The 18,197-nt window shown below is 39.0% G+C and overlaps 5 protein-coding genes and 1 long non-coding RNA gene across 6 annotated transcripts; 4 read left to right on the forward strand and 2 right to left on the reverse strand.

Moving 5' to 3' along the window:
* Positions 1-638: 638 nt before the first annotated feature.
* On the forward strand, positions 639-5,219 carry LOC134812770 (uncharacterized). The gene is made up of 4 exons (XM_063820333.1): positions 639-842; positions 1,287-1,405; positions 1,591-1,715; positions 3,805-5,219. Exons 1-4 carry the CDS (start codon positions 667-669, stop codon positions 4,027-4,029), a joined length of 645 nt encoding a protein of 214 aa, XP_063676403.1. The 5' UTR covers positions 639-666; the 3' UTR covers positions 4,030-5,219.
* Positions 5,220-5,504: 285 nt separating this feature from the next.
* Positions 5,505-7,207, forward strand: LOC134813230 (4-hydroxyphenylpyruvate dioxygenase-like). The gene is made up of 2 exons (XM_063820918.1): positions 5,505-6,487; positions 7,012-7,207. Exons 1-2 carry the CDS (start codon positions 5,505-5,507, stop codon positions 7,205-7,207), a joined length of 1,179 nt encoding a protein of 392 aa, XP_063676988.1.
* On the forward strand, positions 6,993-10,176 carry LOC134812980 (vesicle transport protein USE1-like). Its single transcript, XM_063820614.1, has 5 exons — positions 6,993-7,168; positions 8,012-8,202; positions 8,404-8,551; positions 8,949-9,087; positions 9,739-10,176. The coding sequence occupies exons 2-5, from the start codon at positions 8,070-8,072 to the stop codon at positions 10,015-10,017; spliced, it is 699 nt and encodes a 232-aa protein (XP_063676684.1). The 5' UTR covers positions 6,993-7,168; positions 8,012-8,069; the 3' UTR covers positions 10,018-10,176.
* Positions 10,177-10,338: 162 nt separating this feature from the next.
* Positions 10,339-11,924, forward strand: LOC134812305 (splicing factor 3B subunit 4-like). Its single transcript, XM_063819685.1, has 3 exons — positions 10,339-10,456; positions 10,618-10,763; positions 10,886-11,924. The coding sequence occupies exons 1-3, from the start codon at positions 10,339-10,341 to the stop codon at positions 11,735-11,737; spliced, it is 1,116 nt and encodes a 371-aa protein (XP_063675755.1). The 3' UTR covers positions 11,738-11,924.
* A 346-nt stretch (positions 11,925-12,270) lies between these two features.
* LOC134812331 (23 kDa integral membrane protein-like) lies at positions 12,271-14,926 on the reverse strand. The gene is made up of 3 exons (XM_063819716.1): positions 13,346-14,926; positions 13,068-13,206; positions 12,271-12,913 (listed from the first exon to the last, which is right to left on the reverse strand). The coding sequence occupies exons 1-3, from the start codon at positions 13,494-13,496 to the stop codon at positions 12,640-12,642; spliced, it is 564 nt and encodes a 187-aa protein (XP_063675786.1). The 5' UTR covers positions 13,497-14,926; the 3' UTR covers positions 12,271-12,639.
* A 1,109-nt stretch (positions 14,927-16,035) lies between these two features.
* Positions 16,036-17,570, reverse strand: LOC134813093 (uncharacterized). The gene is made up of 2 exons (XR_010159996.1): positions 17,352-17,570; positions 16,036-16,647 (listed from the first exon to the last, which is right to left on the reverse strand). It is a non-coding gene; the product is annotated as an uncharacterized LOC134813093 (long non-coding RNA).
* Positions 17,571-18,197: the final 627 nt, after the last annotated feature.

Here is an 18,197-nt window from a genome sequence, read left to right on the forward strand (position 1 = left end):
TTTCGCCTTATTGTATCTTTGTATAGACTTGTTTAACCTTCTTTAAAAGTTTAAGTTATGATCGATATACTAAATGTAACTTTATTCTATTTGAGAGTTTATTGTATTGAGGACTTGTACCTCCTTGTAGTGCGAACCATAATGGTTTTCATAGTAAAGAAATATTATTAAGACAGTGACCAAGTCCTTTTAAAGCGTTTTGACTTCGATGAACCGGGTCGGTTGAGATAACCTGTTTTAGGTCTCGAGGGTAAATGTTGGGGTATATTATACACAGCCGTACACCAACTACCAAATTCAGTCAAAACAATCCGCATAAAAAATAAAACTTGAATAATGTATATTATATTATGATGTATCTATCAAGTTTTATTCTTTAAATGCGGATTTCGCCGAGTTTTCTTGTTTATTGCTTTAACTGGTCCAGCATTTCATAACTTAATAGTTCTTGAAAACCTGCATTTCATTGAAAGTTTGGAAGAGCTAGTCCTTTTATCTGAAAGCTTTTTTAGGATATTTCCAACAATTTAAATTAAGTTTCTTCTGATTTATGAAACTGCCTCAAAATCACTTCCTCTTGATTTAACCTGGTTTAAATAAACGAAGACCAAACGATAACAACACCCAAATCAATAACTAAAAACAACAGCAGGTAAATTATCCGTGATGAGTAAGATAAAGAAAGATGTCCTGCTAATAAGACACGGTCAGGGAGATCACAACAAGTTGTTCTACGAGAACAGGATGGAGGAGGGGCTAGCGCTGCGGGATCCGGCCCTGAACGAGGTGGGGGTTAAACAGGCAACCAACCTCGGCATACAACTTAAGGAACAGCTCCTGGAGTTAGTATGTTAAACCTCATCATTTCATTGTCCTTTTTAGAAACAATGTTATACATATATATCTATAAATGGAATATTAACACTCATTCGTTGTCTGATTGCGGGAAATCCGGAAATATTGATTTTTAGAATAATTCATGGAGTATTATCTTTGAGAGATATATGTTTTATATAATATAAACTCCACTAAGTAATAGCCATTAATCTTCATAATATCCTACTTTTTAAATCCCAGTGTCACCTAGTATAGGGAGTAGCTAAGGATCCATTGGATCTATGCGATCTCCTCGGTCGACTCAGCCGAATGATAGGAAATTGAGGGTTAAATGAGGAGGGGTACCTGTTAGAAGTTCAAGAAACTTCCTAGGATACCCCTTCAATGCATACTGTTAACATAGTACTATTAACAATTAAAAGATATAACTTCTTTTTATACTTGGACAGGAGTAAGTTTGATCTAGAGCTGATAATAACGTCTCCAATGAGACGAGCTCTGTTGACAACTGATTACGTGTTCGGTAAACTGCCTCCGTATCCTGTACTTGTGTCTCCTATCCCTACTGGTAACTAATCCTTTCAACATTTCAATTACTTTGTTCGCTAATGATTTTCAAGTAAAAATCTAGATTTTCAAGTTATAAATGTAATGAATTTTGTCGAAGAACCAAGAATATTTCCATTTTCAAGTTTTATTAATTTGCATAACAATATATTAACTGCAATAAATTACACTGATTCCACTCTGTAGAGATGGGACACGGAGGATGTGATTACGGGAGCAGTAAAACTGTTCTGACACGTGACTTCCCTCACCACGACTTTACACATGTCGAGTCAGAGGAATGGTGGACGGAGGAGGAGTCGCAGGAACATGTTAGTTTTATCTTACTTACGGATTGTTAGCGATTTCTTATACATTTTTACATTACTTTTAAATATGGAACAATTTCTGGTCATGTCTTTCACCCGTAACTAAGCATTTGTTTAGTAATTAGTGACAAGTAAATACTTAAGTTATTAATGACAAGTAAATGCTTAAGTTTTCATGAGTCTCAGATTTGGTATTCATAAAACTGGAGTACGAACCATCAATTACGAACTCATACTCGGACTAGCATCAACCTTGAATACGGCTTGAATCTTAGTAAATTCTCGGTGAAATACTCTGAAAAGTATAGCTTTATGAATGTATAGCAATGATTCCATCTTGCAAATGCAGATCATGGTATAAATTTTGGTAAAAGGGCACCAAATTTCTTTGGTGAGTAGATAAATATACCAATGATCCCAAAGTGACGATTGCACTCTTACAAGTCACGGCTTTAGAAGAATCACATCATCAATCATCATACCAATATGCTGTGAGATAACTTACATCAGGCTGTAGATCAGAGTCAGAATAGTTTAACCATATCTCTTATCAGTTGCTCTTTTGTGGAGATTTTACAGGCATTTTTGAAAACGTCAACGATTTACAACGAAAAATTTTAATCAATATGTACTTTTAAAATTTTTAAATGCTTTAAATCCAAAGTGATCGTCTCAAGATGTTACATGACAACATCTTAAACGATACCCAGAACGGAGTTATCAGAAATGATGTTGAGCGTTTTATTTGGGCTGGATGGCTGATCTTAATGTTTCTGACGTCACTTTTGGGGGACACAGCCATTCTTGTAGCCTCAATCAAGTACCGGGCCTTTAAACTGAACAAAGTCATTGTGGTGGTCATTCAACACGTTGCTACGTGTGATCTGATAATATCAACTACTGTGATACTTCCTCAAATTGTCACATTGATTGCAAATATTTGGGTCTTCGGGAATGTACTGTGCTGGATTACCACATACATAGACGCCTATGCAACTTGTGCCTCAATAATTCTAATTTGTACAATGATTGTTGGCAAGTGGCTGATACTCAAGTACCCCATGAAAACTCGATCGTGGTCAATAAATCAAGCCCATATTCTCTGCGCAGGTCTATGGGTTTTTAGTTTCAGTTCCGTTTGTATTCTCCTTCTGGTAGATTCAGACGATGTATATGTAAATGGTAATTGGTACAAGTGTTCTTATAAATTCAGTTCCAAAACTTGGGTTTGGCTTATCCCGACCATTTATGCAGTGTATACATATTGTTTCCGACCTTTGTGATGATTTTAGTATCAATCATTTTGGTGAAGCACTTGCACGATGCAAGAAGAGTGTCAAGGCAATCCCGTAGCAAGGTTCGTTGGCAAGGTGTTGCCACTGTTGTCCTTACAGCTACTGTGTACTGTGTCTCTTTTTTACCAGATGGTCTGAACATGTTGATGCTGCTATTCGTGGGGGAGAGCGCAGGCGGTCTATATTTCTCTCGGGTAGCTAAAAGCTGCATGTATCTCAACGTTGCTTCCAACTTTTTTGTTTACAGTCTTACTGTGCCCAGTTTTCAAAACTTTATTCGAAGTAGACTTTGTCCGACCAGGCCAGCTTTTCGTCCTGTTATAATGCTTCCTTCTCCGGTGAGAAAATTAGAAGTCTTGTTAATTTTTAAATTATAATCAATCTTGGATGATCTCTATAATTATATGGTGCTTATCATAAAGTAGAATGTACAGCTGTGGTAATTCTCAGGAAGCTCAGCTGCCGGGCCAAGAGAACACTTCAAGATACTCACACAATCTGCAGACAAGAGTTTAAAGTTCATCTGTTAACTTCATAATGTACTTGCCATCTTAATGTTATACTCATCTTAACTGTCATCTTAATGTTATACTCATCTTAATTCCTGTCTTTCTAGCTGTCATCATAACTTACACAGATATTTTGAGACAGCGAGAATATTTGAAATTGTTCCATCTTGGTTTTACCTCTGGCTCTGATCATTGTTATTTAATTAAAAATAATCACACTTTTACCAGGTACCGTACATATTATAAAGTATGTAATCAGATATATATCTTATACTGAAACCTTTTCAGTTAGAACAGCGCGTGGAAGAATTCAAGGAATTTCTGAATTCCAGACCGGAGACCAGAATAGCTGTCGTGTCTCACGGACGTTTCCTTACCCAACTCATGGAAATAGATCAATTTTGCTCGTTCGCGAACTGTGACTGTAAACAAGTGACTCTTGGAGGCGATGGTGTGGTCAGTGATCCTGGAGAGATTTTTATACGGGTTGACAAAATGTGGAAACCCTATTAAAAGAAGAAGAAGATCATAAAGCTTGGAAATAAAAACAATATTGTAGATTAAATATTTGGCTAGAAAACAATTGGTAGGGATATACAGTACATAGCTGATAGAGTTAGTGGTTATCTATATCATTTTATAAACAGCATGCTTTTTTACTTTTACAAAACAATAACACAGCGACCCATTGATACCTGCCTTTTGCAGGTTTAAAATTATTTTGTAGAATATAAATTTCATACTTATCTGTACAATATGAGGTAATATTTGGTGTATGTTATTTAATTTATAAACTCATTCGGAAAATATCGTTCACATAAATTACGTAAACCAGATTTTGGCCATTTTATACCCACTCCCTCCGTATGCTATTTAACAGATAGCTATTGTGTTGGAACTAGCGTAGCCACACCCAAACCCACTCCTCCTGCCTAGGCTGGCTTACATAATATGTGAACGACCCTTTAACAAACCATTTTACAATTCTTAAAAGGCTGTTTTTGGCTGTATTTTAACATTATTTTGATTAATTTTATTTGCGCTATTGCGTTACTGCAACCAATTACCAGCCTTATCTAAATAAATCTCCCTTGACATGATTCTTCCTATCCTTCACAGTCTCAATTATTTTTTCTGAACTGAATTAAATTTGTCAGCCGTTGATAAGCATTCCTTTTCCACTTTCCCAAAATTTTCTCATTGCAGATAAGTTTTATTATTCTACTTAGTCTTAAACGAAAATATTCGTTAGCAAGATCTTTCCTCAGAAAATATAATTCGTGTTAATTCTTTTCCGAACTCAGATTTTATATTGGTGTGTAATGTGTTTATTTATCGTGTACCCATATAATTATACGTATTATACATGATGTTTGGTTTGATTTATCCAGTGACTAATGTGCTCGACCCGGCGCAGAGGAAGCTGGATACAAAGTGTAACAACGGTTTAATAAACTGAAGGTTTCTTACTAAAGCAGTCGTTCTGAAACACGGACGATTGCTTCGACATGAAACTTTTAGTGTGTTAACCCGATCGCGTTGTTTCACTTTGGAAATATCTTATGTATGTGTATCAGGTATGTATCTGTTTAGTATGTTTATTGTTTATTAATAATTTCATTGGCACACTTACTTCACTTGTTTCACTTTGTCTAACGCAAACTCTTGTTTTAGTAAATAAACTGAATAATGCAAATTTCATTTCATAATTATTTCTCAGATTCATCAGACATTCAAAATCGCCTGGAAATTTAAAAATTTATAAATTATGTGGTTATTATTTAATTATTTAGTATTGAAGTTGTTATATCATATATATACTTAACGTTGCACAGCAAGCTTTTACAAAATTCAACCACACATTATATTTTGAAGGTGGTGAGTGACTATGAGGAAAGAATATAACTGATAAAAAGTAACAGTACTGATAACAAGGCTACTACAACCACATTCCACACATTCCAATAAAACGGACGTGACCACTGACCATGCTGCTGAAACACATTGAGATCGGCTGCAGGAACTTCTCCAAAGCCAAACAAATCTTCACCTCAAACTTCTCCTTTTCTCTTGTTCACGAGGAGAAGGATTCTTGTCTGCTCAAATCTAACAACATCAAACTCTTCCTCAAAAATAACCCCACCGATGTCAGCCGTGTCACAAACGTCGCATTTACCTGCCCCAATCTCCTTTCGTTTAAAAACAGTGTCACCAACCTGAAAACCAAATCATCAGAGATAAGAGAAAACTGTGCTTATCACCCTGGGGTGCCGTTTATTGACATCTTATCTCCTTTTGCTAATCTAAGTCATCGTGTGTATCAGAAGTGTATAGAAACACAAAATGAGACTTTAATGTCACGTGACATGGATCACTTCTTGTTCTGTTGTGACCGGAAGACAGCAAAACTTCATGCTCAATGGTACGCTGAACTGATGAATGTAGATCCTTATAAGTTGGCAGGTTCAGAGTCAGGCACAATGAAAGTTGTTGTAAATGGGTCAGGCATGGAAATGTTTGTTAACTGTGGCCGGGAGAGTGGTCTACCTATATTTGCGTTTTCTGAACCAATCACTCAAAACACTCTTGGGTACAACCAGATTGAGAGATTTTTAACTGCGAATAGTGGCGGAGGGGTCCAACATATTGGGTTAAAATCTTCTGACATTTTCAAAACAGTTCGCGAACTGAGGGGAAAAGGTGTAAGGGTCATTGAACAGCCATTTTCTTACTACACTTTAGAAGAAAAACTCGCTCAGTTTCAAGACTTAGATATTGATCCAAAACTTGCTTTTGAGAACAGTATAATAGTTGATAAGGACGATGATGGTTACTTGCTGCAAGTTTTTACTGAAAGTGTTTTAGAAAAAGATGGGATGTTCCTAGAGATCATAGAGCGTAGGGGGTCCAGGGGTTTTGGTACGGGAAATGTTAAGGCTTTGTTCGCAGCTTTGCAGAAGAAAATGGAGTCGTCAGCTGTGTCGTGATGTAGTGACCAGGTTTTGATTTAAAATATAAATTAGGCCTCATATCACAGTTAGCTGTTTTTATTGCTCGATAATAAAATTGTGTCTCGCTAGTTATAATCCGTTTTTGGATCTTGATAAGATTTAGTTTCATGAAATATCGTTGTATAAAGTTGCCTTGTTTGTAATGTTTGATGTGACCCACAGTTTAAATATTTAAACATTTCGGGTGTTAACTTATTATATCCCTTTTCTCTTGTATTTTTTCTAAATACAAAATTTGATTCTATTTTTACCTCGACATTTTACAATATTTAAATATTACTGTTGTCCATTTTATACTATACAGCTTTTCTATAACAACAAAAAATCAGTCAAACAATACAAACAATTACTCATTGAAAGAAATTAAAACCACAATAAAAAACTAAATATCTACAATCTGTTCTATAAATAGAAAAACAGCATTAAACAATGATTATTTGACATACAGGTAACGTTATCCACCTTAGCAATTGTAATGTTACAGTGTGTCACGTGCTATGAACAGCGTATCAGATGAGTGCACTCCTCTAAAGCACGATTACGACGCCTGCTTTAACTCGTGGTACAGCGAGAAGTTCCTCAAGGGAATCCCCAGTGACGAGTGTGACGACCTCTTTAAGAACTACCAGGCTTGTGTCAAGGTTAGGATTTCAAAGATATGTAAGATAGGAGTAGAGTGACTGTCGAGTGTCGACGCCCCTTCAGAAATCAGATCCAGACTGGGTAACCCGACACATCAATATAGTTAATATTTTCAGTGCTGAGCAGAGGCGGCTATTGAGGGCGTCCAGGTGTCCGTGGACGCCTTTAAATTATTATCTGGTGGCTGGTGCTTAAAATAGAAATAGTAATTAGTAATAGTGTTAGGAAATAACAAATCGCAATATAAAGGTCTTCGTTAAATACTATCATACGTTTTAATGTAAGCGCACGCATGATCTTCGTGAAATTTTGTGTTGTAGGGAGTCCAATCCTACCTCTGGACTACTCAGCCGCGCAGTTTTAACACATAGTTAATTGTAAAAGTTACAAATCACATCGTGCGCATCCCACTACAGGTAATCTATTATGATTTGCCTCGATTTGGGGGTCCAGGACCCTTTGAACTATTGACTGTTGTGATACAGCGCGGCTGAGATCGTACACGTGTGGTGTCCTGTTTCACCCATGTTTTAAGTTTTTGTTTTTGTTTGCTGTCGCCTGTAAAGTGTTACACATTACATTTACAAGGCCCTGTGTGTAATGTAATCGGTAGTTTGGAGGGATCAGCTTGAGCCGGCTCCCAAGCCCCCCTCCCCCCAGTCCATCGATTGGACCCCCAACAAAACTGCCAGCCAGCTCCCACGAGCCGCCTCTGGTGCTGAGTAAGTATAAGGCGTGGGGTCAGGTCCATGGGCAACTAATATCTACCGGTCGATATTAGTCGATATTTGGGCTGACCCCACGCCTAGTATAGTTAGTTCTGAAGAATACATATTCCTCAGAAAGCGCTAGCAGAGAAAGGACTAGAAATACCAGACTTCACCCCGGACGCCCAGGAAGATGGGTCTGACGGTAAGGACACGTAATGAGGTGCAGTTTGTGCAACTGTTGGAGAGAACCCGCGCGCTGGAGGATGGTAGTTGGAGAAAACCACATTATTATGAGCATCTGAAGAAACTACACTTGCAGCTCAGTGAGTACTGTCTTGAATCTTGAGGTTTAAGTAATGAATATATTAATTAATATAATAACATATTTAACACATTATATTCTCTTCGTGTGTATAAGGCTGAAATTCAATCAATTTTAAGGTGGCCCGTTGAATAATTCTAAAGTAATTCAATAAACCCTATACCCTTGCTAAAGGTCTTCGCTGTAAACAGCTGTGTTTCAGAAGAAACGCCAGGATTGACAGCTGACGATCGTGTAAGTTACGAGAAGTCTATGAAAGAACTCGAACAAGTCATGGCTGATATATCCCAGACGAAAGTTGAGCGACCGTCCCAAATCTCGGAGTTAATCCATCGCCGTCGTACTAAAGTGTAGGTTTTTACATTTAAAAAATTCCTTATCAAAACTTAAATGCTTGTTTTTCGTATTCAGTCCTGACCTGCTATCAAGAGATTCTGACATATTCTATTCAGTGGCGTAACGTTGCCTGTTGGCGCCCCCCTGCCGAAAATGCGCCCCCTGTTGGCGCCCCCTCCCTTTTTGGTGCCCCTCCCTAAAATTGAACAAATTAGGTGATTTTAGAGGATACGCCGGTAAAATCTCTAAAAAAGTGTGTATCTAGAGCAAAACGCGCAGTTTTGCTAGTACTTCAGTTAAGTTTTCGAAATTGTCCCACATTCAAACGACGATTTGGCGCCCCCCTAAGACGGCGCCCCCCTGCACTGCGGGGTCAGCAGGGCCCTTCGTTACGCCACTGATTCTATTCAGGGAGGAACAACAACGGTTGAAAACGCCTGAAAAATTAGTGGTCCCAGCATTTGCTGCTGAGACTTCGCTTTCTACTCCTTTTAGAGAAGAATATGTACCAGAAAAAGATGTTTCTGAGGTTGTGAAGCAGCACAAAGAGGTATGATGCAATTGCATGTGAACATTTAACAACAAAAGATTTCTCTTTCGGCTTTCATTGCCATTCTGAGGTCACAGATATGTCACTATCTTTGTCTCATCACTTGTTTCGACGAAAGTGGCAGTCACGCTGTAAGACAGTATTAAACGTAGGGCGCGAAGCATAGATTGCGATGAAAATAAACTTCTGTTTTTTTTAAATACGCGCGCGCGCGCAGCTTAGCTACATATTTTGCACAATAATACTCTATTTCTATCATTATGTCTTTAACACGCACATTTATAGAAATTGTCTGTGTAAATACCTTGCTGCGTGGATACAAAAAGATACTTGACTCAACGCTTATGAACAAATGTACATTAGAATTCGACCGACTGAAGTAAACAAAACGTGATCACTTTGAGGCAGTTTTCCTTACTTTGAACTATTAAGTTTGATATCACAACTCCTGATCCCCTCTTAAATCCATATACCTGTTAGAAAAAACTTGAAGCGTGGGAGATTGCATTGGTCATTTGGTCAGATATAATATATCGGTTCAGCTAGTAAAATCATCATTCACCTTGCTCATTTCTGTCCGTTGAATTTTGAATTTCATTTGAACACGCGTCAATTAAAGCGAATTCAAAATAACCCCTCTACTATTTTCAGCGACAATCAAAGCTAGCTGATCAAATGCTAAAGATGACTCAGAACCTAAAACAAGTCTCGGTGGCAGCACGTGACATCATACAACAAGATAACCAGAACTTATCCGGTGTACAGGACGTTGTGGATCGAAACACAGCTAAACTTGGTAAAGAGACGGCTCAGTTGGAAAAGTTTAACCAGAGCAGTGGCAAGTGCTGGGTTTGGACTCTGATATTTGTTGTCATGGTGATATTTGTTGTAATGGTGATATTTATCAGACTTTTTCCTAGGAAGAGATAAAATTCTGGAAGAGATTGACGTAATTGATGCTTTGATTTAGTGTTTTGATCTTGATACTTAGTTTTCAAACAGAGTCAGTTACAGTTCTTCGACTGTAGTGTTTAATAAATTTGTTCTGATCTTGATAAATTACCAGACTTTATTGGGTTTTACATTCGAGTTTCGACCACTCATTGCTTCAATAATTTTCAGCGGATTAAAAAGTTTAGTCAAAATTTCTAATGAATCGCTATCTTATAGCAAATTTGAACTTGGTTGTTCATATCACGATTATCGTTGAAGTAATACTTATAATATCATAATCATCCCTTTCTACTAGCCATGGCGGCAGGCCCAATAGCAGAAAGGAACCAGGACGCCACAATCTACGTTGGTGGGCTGGATGAGAAAGTGAGCGAAACTTTGCTATGGGAACTGTTTCTCGAGGCTGGACCAGTTGGTGAGACATTCATGTTCACTCGCTTTGAGCTAATCCGTTTTTATTTTGTCTCTTATTCTTGTGTTCAGAAGTTTTTCTATACTTAATTGAGATCAGGAAACATTATATTAATTTGAGACCCAATATTTACGTGTTCCCTATTATAATTACGGTATCCACAGTGAACGTACATATGCCGAAAGATCGTATTACGCAGCAGCATCAAGGTTACGGTTTTGTGGAGTTTATGGGAGAGGACGATGCGGACTACAGCATCAAAATCATGAACATGATCAAAATGTTCGGAAAACCTATCAGAGTTAATAAGGTAAGTTGGAATCGAACCGTTTTGCCGTCCCCAAATGGCAAACTTTCCTTCTATTCTATTTTATTATAGGATAGGAATTTTTAGTTAATTTTAACATTATGACTTATAATACCTTCTCTCAGGCCAGTGCCCATCAGAAGAGTTTAGACGTCGGGGCGAACTTGTTCATCGGCAACCTGGACCCCGAAGTAGACGAGAAACTTCTCTACGATACATTCAGTGCTTTCGGTGTTATTCTTCAGACCCCTAAAGTTATGAGGGATCCAGAGACTGGAAACTCCAAGGGGTTCGCTTTTATAAACTTTGCAAACTTTGAGGCGAGTGACGCTGCTATCGAGGCGATGAACGGACAGTATTTGTGTAACAGGTCGATTAGTGTTAGTTACGCGTTTAAGAAAGATGGTAAGAATGAGAGACACGGGTCAGCAGCAGAGCGTATTCTCTGTGCTCAGAACCCTCTGTCTCTTGCTGATAAGCCTCATACTATGTTCGCTGACGCTCCACCTGAAAAACCTGCCACAGAAGAGACTGAGGAACCCGTAAGGAATGGAATGCCGATGCCACCGCCCATGATGCCTGGAATGCTGCCGCCTAATATGCCACCAAATCTGCCTTCGATGGCTCCTAACATGCGGCCTGGCATGCCACCGATGCCACCAATGGGAATGATGCCACCACCTCCGAGCGGTATGATGCCATCCTTCCCACCTGTACCTCCTGGTGGACCACCTAGTGGAGACAAGGGAGGCCCCGGGCCCCCGCATAACATGCCACCGATGCCTCCTATGCCGCCAGGTTCAAACTTCCCGCCCATGCCGCCCAGAGGCATGCCACCACCTCCCATGGGATGGGGACCGCGACCGGACGGCAACTTCCGAGGAGGTCCTCGACCTCCATTTCGACCACCCTTCATGGGACAGCGACCACCCAATCGACCTCCTCGCCCTCCCGGCATCGATCAGAGACAGGAATAATAAGGCGAGAAGCTTTATTTTTCTGCTTTTATTAATTATTTTAACATTTATACTTAGAGCTCACATCTTATTTCTATCACTTCGCTGGTCGCTGTGTAGCGATATTTTGATGCTCACCGACGGATATCTTTTATTTATTTCCATTTGATATTGTATGAAGTATTTGACTTTAAGTTAAAACCTGTCATTTATGAAATTTCTTTTCGGTCCACGTCCCTGATGGGGGGTATACAACGGTCATTAATGTCAGTATTATAGAATTTTGCTGAAATATTCATATACATTAATGCACATTAATGCCCATTTATGCCCATTAATGCCCATTAATGCACATTAATGCCCATATTTAATAGAAAAATGGGCAAAAATGGGGGAAAAAGTATGGGCATTAATGGCAGTATTATAGAATTTTGCTGAAATATACATATACATTAATGCACATTAATGCCCATTTATGCCCATTTATGCCCATTAATGCACATTAATGACTGTTGTATCTCCCCTCCCTGATACTGAGAAATAATACACATTTTAGGTAAGTGTAACTAAATGATGCTTTAAAACATCCCCAATTTAAAATAAACCCTAATACTAAATTCCCTTTGCAAATCAAGTAAAATCCTAAAATAATCGTCTCATTAAGGGACTTTTAGTGCAGCGGTTCCGCAAAAGGCGGTTGCTTCACTGCAGTAAATACTCTGCCGCCTCGCAGCAGTGCACTTCATATTAGTCTATATATTGCGGCATCAGCCGAGGGGAAGGGCGTTGGCCTTGGGTATTTACTATTTAGCTCATTCTATGTTTACGGAGGGGTAAATGTAAATAGTAGAAATACCAAATATTCAATAACGTAACCACTCAGACTGGCCACAATAACTAGACAATATCAAACAGTTTAGGAGTTACTGGCTACTAAGTTTGGAGTACCTTTTAGCCTCCCTGGCTACCCAGCATGCAGCAAATATACACATGATCTCCAAGAAGAATCCTATGCAGAGGATATAGAATGTGAACATGACAGCTTTATCAGCGAAGGCTAGTGCTTCGTCCCTGCACCCAGCTGCGTAGGCGGTTTCAGTGGTACACTTAACAAGCACTTCGGTAGAGTTAGAGTTAGGGTCACTGGAGCAGCAGGAGGCTGGCAGATCTCCCTTCCAGTCAGTCGAATTTTCCAACCTGGAGAGGAAGGTGATTTAGTGTTTCAGATTATAATGTCTTGGTTTCAACCTAGTTCTTGATATTATGTTAGTTAAGGGAAGCACAGCACGAAGTATTTAATTTGTTTAATTTCTATGATTGACAAATTGTCAATGTAACTTAATTCCCTTACCCGCAGCACTCCAATTTCTCTTGAATAAGGTCAACTATCTGCTGAGTGGCGTTTGTCATGTCATTGTAAGCAGTCCCGTTGAAGGTCTGGTTCATGTAACTGTCCACTTCCTCTACCACATCTCCCTTTTGTAGGTACTCTAAAATTTAGACATTTATCATCCGCTTCAGCGATGGTTAAGACGTTGATTCAAAGGAAACTCTGATAGGAAAAGATTTTGGCGGAATTTCGTCTATATCCTCTTTAAAGAATGATAATTGCAATAATAAGATAATTACCAACGACAGCGAAGGCAGCCTGGAGCAGAATAATAATGAGGATGAGAACACAATATATCCTGCACACCTTGATGCTACTTGTTAGACCAGCGTACCAGCCGACAGCACCTACTAGTAGAATAATAACTCCTGTAATTACTACTCCGTACATCACCAGTTCTATGTTGTACCTGTGTGGGAAGAAGGGTGAACTTGGGGTGAAGTTCCGGGGATGTCATGGGGAGAGCTCCACAGAGTTTGTTGCTGTTTGGGGGAGTTTTAATAACATGTGCTGTGGTGCCGGTGACGATAGCATTCTGGCTCTCAGGCTGCTTCGAAAATTTCAGTAGGAGAAGCCTGACCTGTAGTTTTGCAGTTTGTCATAATATTGATTTTCGGCAGGGGCTGTACATGTTGCTTCACTTTCATGTGCACTGAAAGTGAAACATCTAGCATTTGCTTTACTGGGCGGCGCTCAGCCTGTCATTCCGCCGAATCTTTATGAACATTATAGCCTGGGGTCCCCAGGTAAGCATTTGCTTAGAATCAAGAATGTTCAAACTGTAGACTATAGGTCTTGTTGTACTAGTAGTGCCAAGAAGCTGATTTGCAATGAAGGGTGGGGCCCTCATAATTTATAACACCTCTCAGTCTTTTTACTTAGAGTACAATGACCTGAAATCTGCATACTGATAACGTTGAATTCTCTCTCAACATATCGTTGGTCGGTAGGGTCCATAATAATGTACATTGTTCAATAGTAGCAAAATTGATGGAAATAATCGGGCACATAACGCTTAAACGCCATGTTCAAACAAGAAATAATAAGTATGTTGACAAACCCGCCGCTGTACTCCTGGATAGTAGCCTGGTTGAGGATCCCCAGGACCCCACAAATAGTGACCAGTATTCCCACTAACACCGTCACTCCGTTCACTACCATTAGTAGGAGGTTCGTTTTGTTATCACACATACCCATCTTTCTGCTTCTCAACCCTCCTTAATATTATTTAGTCTGTTAGCACTGAGGTCTAGCAATTATTCGAGATGAGCTATACAATTATATTGTCATCTTGTGGATGAAGTGCATTTTTAAATGATCTGAGAGTTAAATTTTGCCTGGCGACATTATGCAGTTATATTTGAGGTTAGCAGATTGTCTGCATGCATGATAATTGCTGCTTGTAAGAATTAAGGTTATAATTGATAATTTAAAGCGCATTAATCGTATGTACTATGTGAGGTGTTTAAACTCTTACATCTGCAAAACATGATCAACTCAGTTGATCATCAACTGGTACATTCAGCATGACAATTGAAAGTCGAATCTGTTATCAAGTTTGAACAGACGTTTCCTATCGATTGACGCATGCATCTTATCTGAGCGATACAACAAATTGAAAAGTTTGGCATATTACCCACGTCCTATCAAAACTGCAAGTAAATTACTCGTTGGATCATCTAAGAAACCTTCATGCTTCAAGTTCAATGAAATATTTAATTTTAAATGAAAGGTCCACCTGGAAACTAGCTAATAACTCGTCAACATTAGTATTACAATGGAAGGCAAAACATAACCAGATGTTTAATGGTTTGCTGCTGAAATGCACCGATGAAAAGACGGCGTTTGCTGGTCTATGTTTATTTAGCTAAAACAACATCGGTGATCGGAGGTGATGTGGGTGTATGTTTGTTTACTTAACGTAACGTTAACACAGATCTGCACAACATAAACAACTGCCTCTTCGTCGTGTCTACACTAATATTTATAATTGTGCCATGCGCTTTTAACACGTAAGCTGGGTGCTGCATGCACGGTTACATTAAAATTTACCAATGTGGATCACTGGATAGATGTGGGATGGTGATGGATGGAATTGTATGGCATAATATATTCAATAATTATAGTGTAGTATATGTATGAATATGATTGATGATGGAAGCGCATGTGTATGAAAAGTTCGTAACACATGCACCACCTGGCACATGTACGTTTGTTATACTGTCATTTTTGTAAAATTATTCTCTTATATCTAATCTCCATCTCTCTTAAGCCGTAGTACGTACATATTACATTGCATGGAGCTTCCCCAGGTAATCTACTACGTGATGAACTCTTCTGTCAAAGAAATTTAGACGAGTAACATCCGTCAATCATATCACGTGATCGGGACAGTTTTTCACCAATATCTCATCAGGGGAGCATTTTAACTCGGGGGGGGGGGGGGGGGGGGTATCATCCGTCAAGCCCGGCGCGCGCTATTTCGTAGCACTTGCCTCGGGCCATTTCGAGAAAAAGTGGCGCGCGCTACTTCTTGTAGGTTTATAACCTACCAGGACGCGCGCCGAGTCCAACCTTTCCCGCTCATTGGACCAGGTGAGCTTGCATGCTTGTGAATGTAGGTGTAAGTACAGCTAAACTTTAGTTTATCCCTAATTATATTAACCCCTATACACTGTGACTATGCACTATAGAAACCTGAAAAGTGGTGACTGCATACTGAAGGGAGAAGTGCCACGACTACCTGCGCTACATAGACGCTGTTGTCAGCACTGCACGCGCGCGCACGATCCTTCCCATCGGGGTTCGTGGATACACTCCTGCGCGCAGTGTCGTGACCTCCCTTCGTCGTAATTAGCTTGTATTCAGATTGAACAATTTTGAAGTCAAATAAATGTGGTTTCTTTTAGACTTAAATAAACAATATGGATGTAGTCCGAAAGTAATTTGTCTACTAAATAACATTTTGAAATTATGAACAAAATTGGCGAAAATTTGCCGTAGATGTGACCAAAAAACTACGCGCAGAACTAAATATTTCTTCATAAACGCGTGAAAATTTTTGAGTTTAACATTGAATATTTTAGCTTAGTTATTGTAATACTTAATTTTCAAGTCTCTATCCGATAACTAAATATTTTATCTTTACGACAGTATAAAATTTGTTTGTATATTTGCTAAATTAAAAAAACAGTAGCAATAGAAACGTCGAAGGTCTTGCGCTTATTTCAGTCCCAAAATATACCCTAATCATTGATTTCATAAAAATCACTGAAAGTGATGTCTACAGGCATATTTAGCCCTAACACCTTCGCAAATCATTTAGCAAGGGTTCATAGTCAGTTTTTAAGATCAACTTCAATATCATTGTCAAAACAGTGAAAGACATAATACTAAAAGTAAATCATAAATGAGTGGTTTCTCTTTCTCTTTCATTTTAACACATCATGCATTAGTAGAAGCAATCCGAGATCTTTATTCATCATTGAAGATGTAGAACATAGAATAATTGGTCCTCTTTAGTGTCTGATTACCTATACTCCTGAAAATATATTAGGGATATTATCAATTATGTAAAAAGAAAACAATATTGAATATGTGTACAGCATGAAACATTGATAGCTTATGTTTTTGAAAGCTCGCTTATTCGTTTAAGCGATCAAATAGTCAGTGTGCTCAGTGCAGTGCACAGTGGAGAACAGTTTAAGGCACCGGAAATGTTCCAAATAAATCCTCTGTCTACTATCAGACCACACACTCCACTATGCACTACAATGTATTGTATATCAATGGCAGTTGAAATGTGTTCCCGCCATTTTAAAATCAAAAATGTGCGCAGCATCTTACGGGACATGCGCCGTGACCAACGGTCACGGCGCAATGGTTATGCGCCGTGACCATGGTCACGGCGCATACACATTGCGTTTAAGTTTTTGTATAAATGTCCAGCTTCTCTGTGAAATTTGGTTGACTCGACTAATTTAAAAATGTAATACTCTTTGTTTCATTCTAGTTTAATAGTATTTCTATTATGGTCGGAAAGAATTATAATGTTTTTTTCTTCTACTGGGCCACATTCAGCCTGTCATTCTGCCATATTTTTTCAACGGCTATGACATGAAAACTAACATATGAACACTTATATGAGCCTGGCCCCATGTAAGATGTTTCTTTGTAGTCAGTAGTGTATTACTATTTCGGTTTTATAGTTGCATTTAATTCAGTAAATATCAATGGTTTCTTCACCTCTTCAATGTAATTGGTTTGGAGGTCATTTGAAATAAGGAGGTAAAATAACTCAGATAGCTTCCGGCAAGTTCCACGGATACAGTGATTGAGTTTCTAGTCAACCTAGCCTCTTTGCCTGACTGATTTCTTGTTCGGCAGGGTGACTGCTTAAACGTCAACTTCAACCTCTTCCACTGCATCGAATCGTACTAGTAGAATTTGTACCTGAAATATTACATTTTATAGTTTAGCGACCTTCACATGTGGGTCAAACTTAGTATTTCTGAAAGTTTCGCCAAATTTCATTGATTTCAGAGGGTGTGGCACGTCACTCTCTCATTTTAGTTTTAATTATTGTCGCATATTAGTGCCGTATAATTAATGATGTGATCCATCCAGTTGTTTGACTTGTGCCCAGATGAAGGATATGAAAACACTGCTCAATATATTTAAGAGATATGTGGACTGGTCACGTTTCCAGTTGAAATCCTCCAACTCAAGAGCCCTGGTCATGAAGAGGGAGTAGTAGTAGAATGGTATGAAGAGAACAGTGGAAGTGGAGGCGTCGAAGAAAGTTTTAGTCTAGGGGGAGGGGTGATTCCAAACGTAGCGGAAAAGCCAATCAAGTTCCTGGGTCGGTGGATTAGAACAGAGGCAGCACAGTTTGATGAGGAAGTGGCTGGGTGTAGGCCATACACTGAGTAACATCTGCTTATTTAGTCAAACATCTACGGGGCCTTGCCCATCAGCTGCCTGTCCGATACTTGGAAGCTGGAGAAATGTCGACGCTGCATGCAGATCAGTCCTACCAGCAGTTTTTTGATGACATGATAAGGGCGATTCAACCGCAAGTCAGGTCAGGGA

This window comes from Bolinopsis microptera, chromosome 3 (genome assembly GCF_026151205.1).
Source record: "Bolinopsis microptera isolate Bmic1 chromosome 3, MBARI_Bmic_1.0, whole genome shotgun sequence".
NCBI lineage: Eukaryota > Metazoa > Ctenophora > Tentaculata > Lobata > Bolinopsidae > Bolinopsis > Bolinopsis microptera.

Bases quoted from the DNA above. Each gene is read 5' to 3' on its own strand.
- LOC134813230 (XM_063820918.1), top strand. From the start codon at position 5,505: ATGCTGCTGAAACACATTGAGATCGGCTGCAGGAACTTCTCCAAAGCC. The intron at 6,488-7,011 runs GTCAGCTGTGTC...GTAATGTTACAG, and splicing joins TTGCAGAAGAAAATGGAGTC to TGTGTCACGTGCTATGAACA.
- LOC134812305 (XM_063819685.1), top strand. From the start codon at position 10,339: ATGGCGGCAGGCCCAATAGCAGAAAGGAACCAGGACGCCACAATCTAC. The intron at 10,457-10,617 runs GTGAGACATTCA...CGGTATCCACAG, and splicing joins TCTCGAGGCTGGACCAGTTG to TGAACGTACATATGCCGAAA. The intron at 10,764-10,885 runs GTAAGTTGGAAT...ACCTTCTCTCAG, and splicing joins AACCTATCAGAGTTAATAAG to GCCAGTGCCCATCAGAAGAG.
- LOC134812331 (XM_063819716.1), bottom strand. From the start codon at position 13,496: ATGTACGGAGTAGTAATTACAGGAGTTATTATTCTACTAGTAGGTGCT. The intron at 13,207-13,345 runs GTAATTATCTTA...TCTAAATTTTAG, and splicing joins GGCTGCCTTCGCTGTCGTTG to AGTACCTACAAAAGGGAGAT. The intron at 12,914-13,067 runs GTAAGGGAATTA...CTTCCTCTCCAG, and splicing joins GAGAAATTGGAGTGCTGCGG to GTTGGAAAATTCGACTGACT.
- LOC134812770 (XM_063820333.1), top strand. From the start codon at position 667: ATGAGTAAGATAAAGAAAGATGTCCTGCTAATAAGACACGGTCAGGGA. The intron at 843-1,286 runs GTTAGTATGTTA...ATACTTGGACAG, and splicing joins CTTAAGGAACAGCTCCTGGA to GAGTAAGTTTGATCTAGAGC. The intron at 1,716-3,804 runs GTTAGTTTTATC...AAACCTTTTCAG, and splicing joins AGGAGGAGTCGCAGGAACAT to TTAGAACAGCGCGTGGAAGA.
- LOC134812980 (XM_063820614.1), top strand. From the start codon at position 8,070: ATGGGTCTGACGGTAAGGACACGTAATGAGGTGCAGTTTGTGCAACTG. The intron at 8,203-8,403 runs GTGAGTACTGTC...GCTGTGTTTCAG, and splicing joins GAAACTACACTTGCAGCTCA to AAGAAACGCCAGGATTGACA. The intron at 9,088-9,738 runs GTATGATGCAAT...TACTATTTTCAG, and splicing joins TTGTGAAGCAGCACAAAGAG to CGACAATCAAAGCTAGCTGA.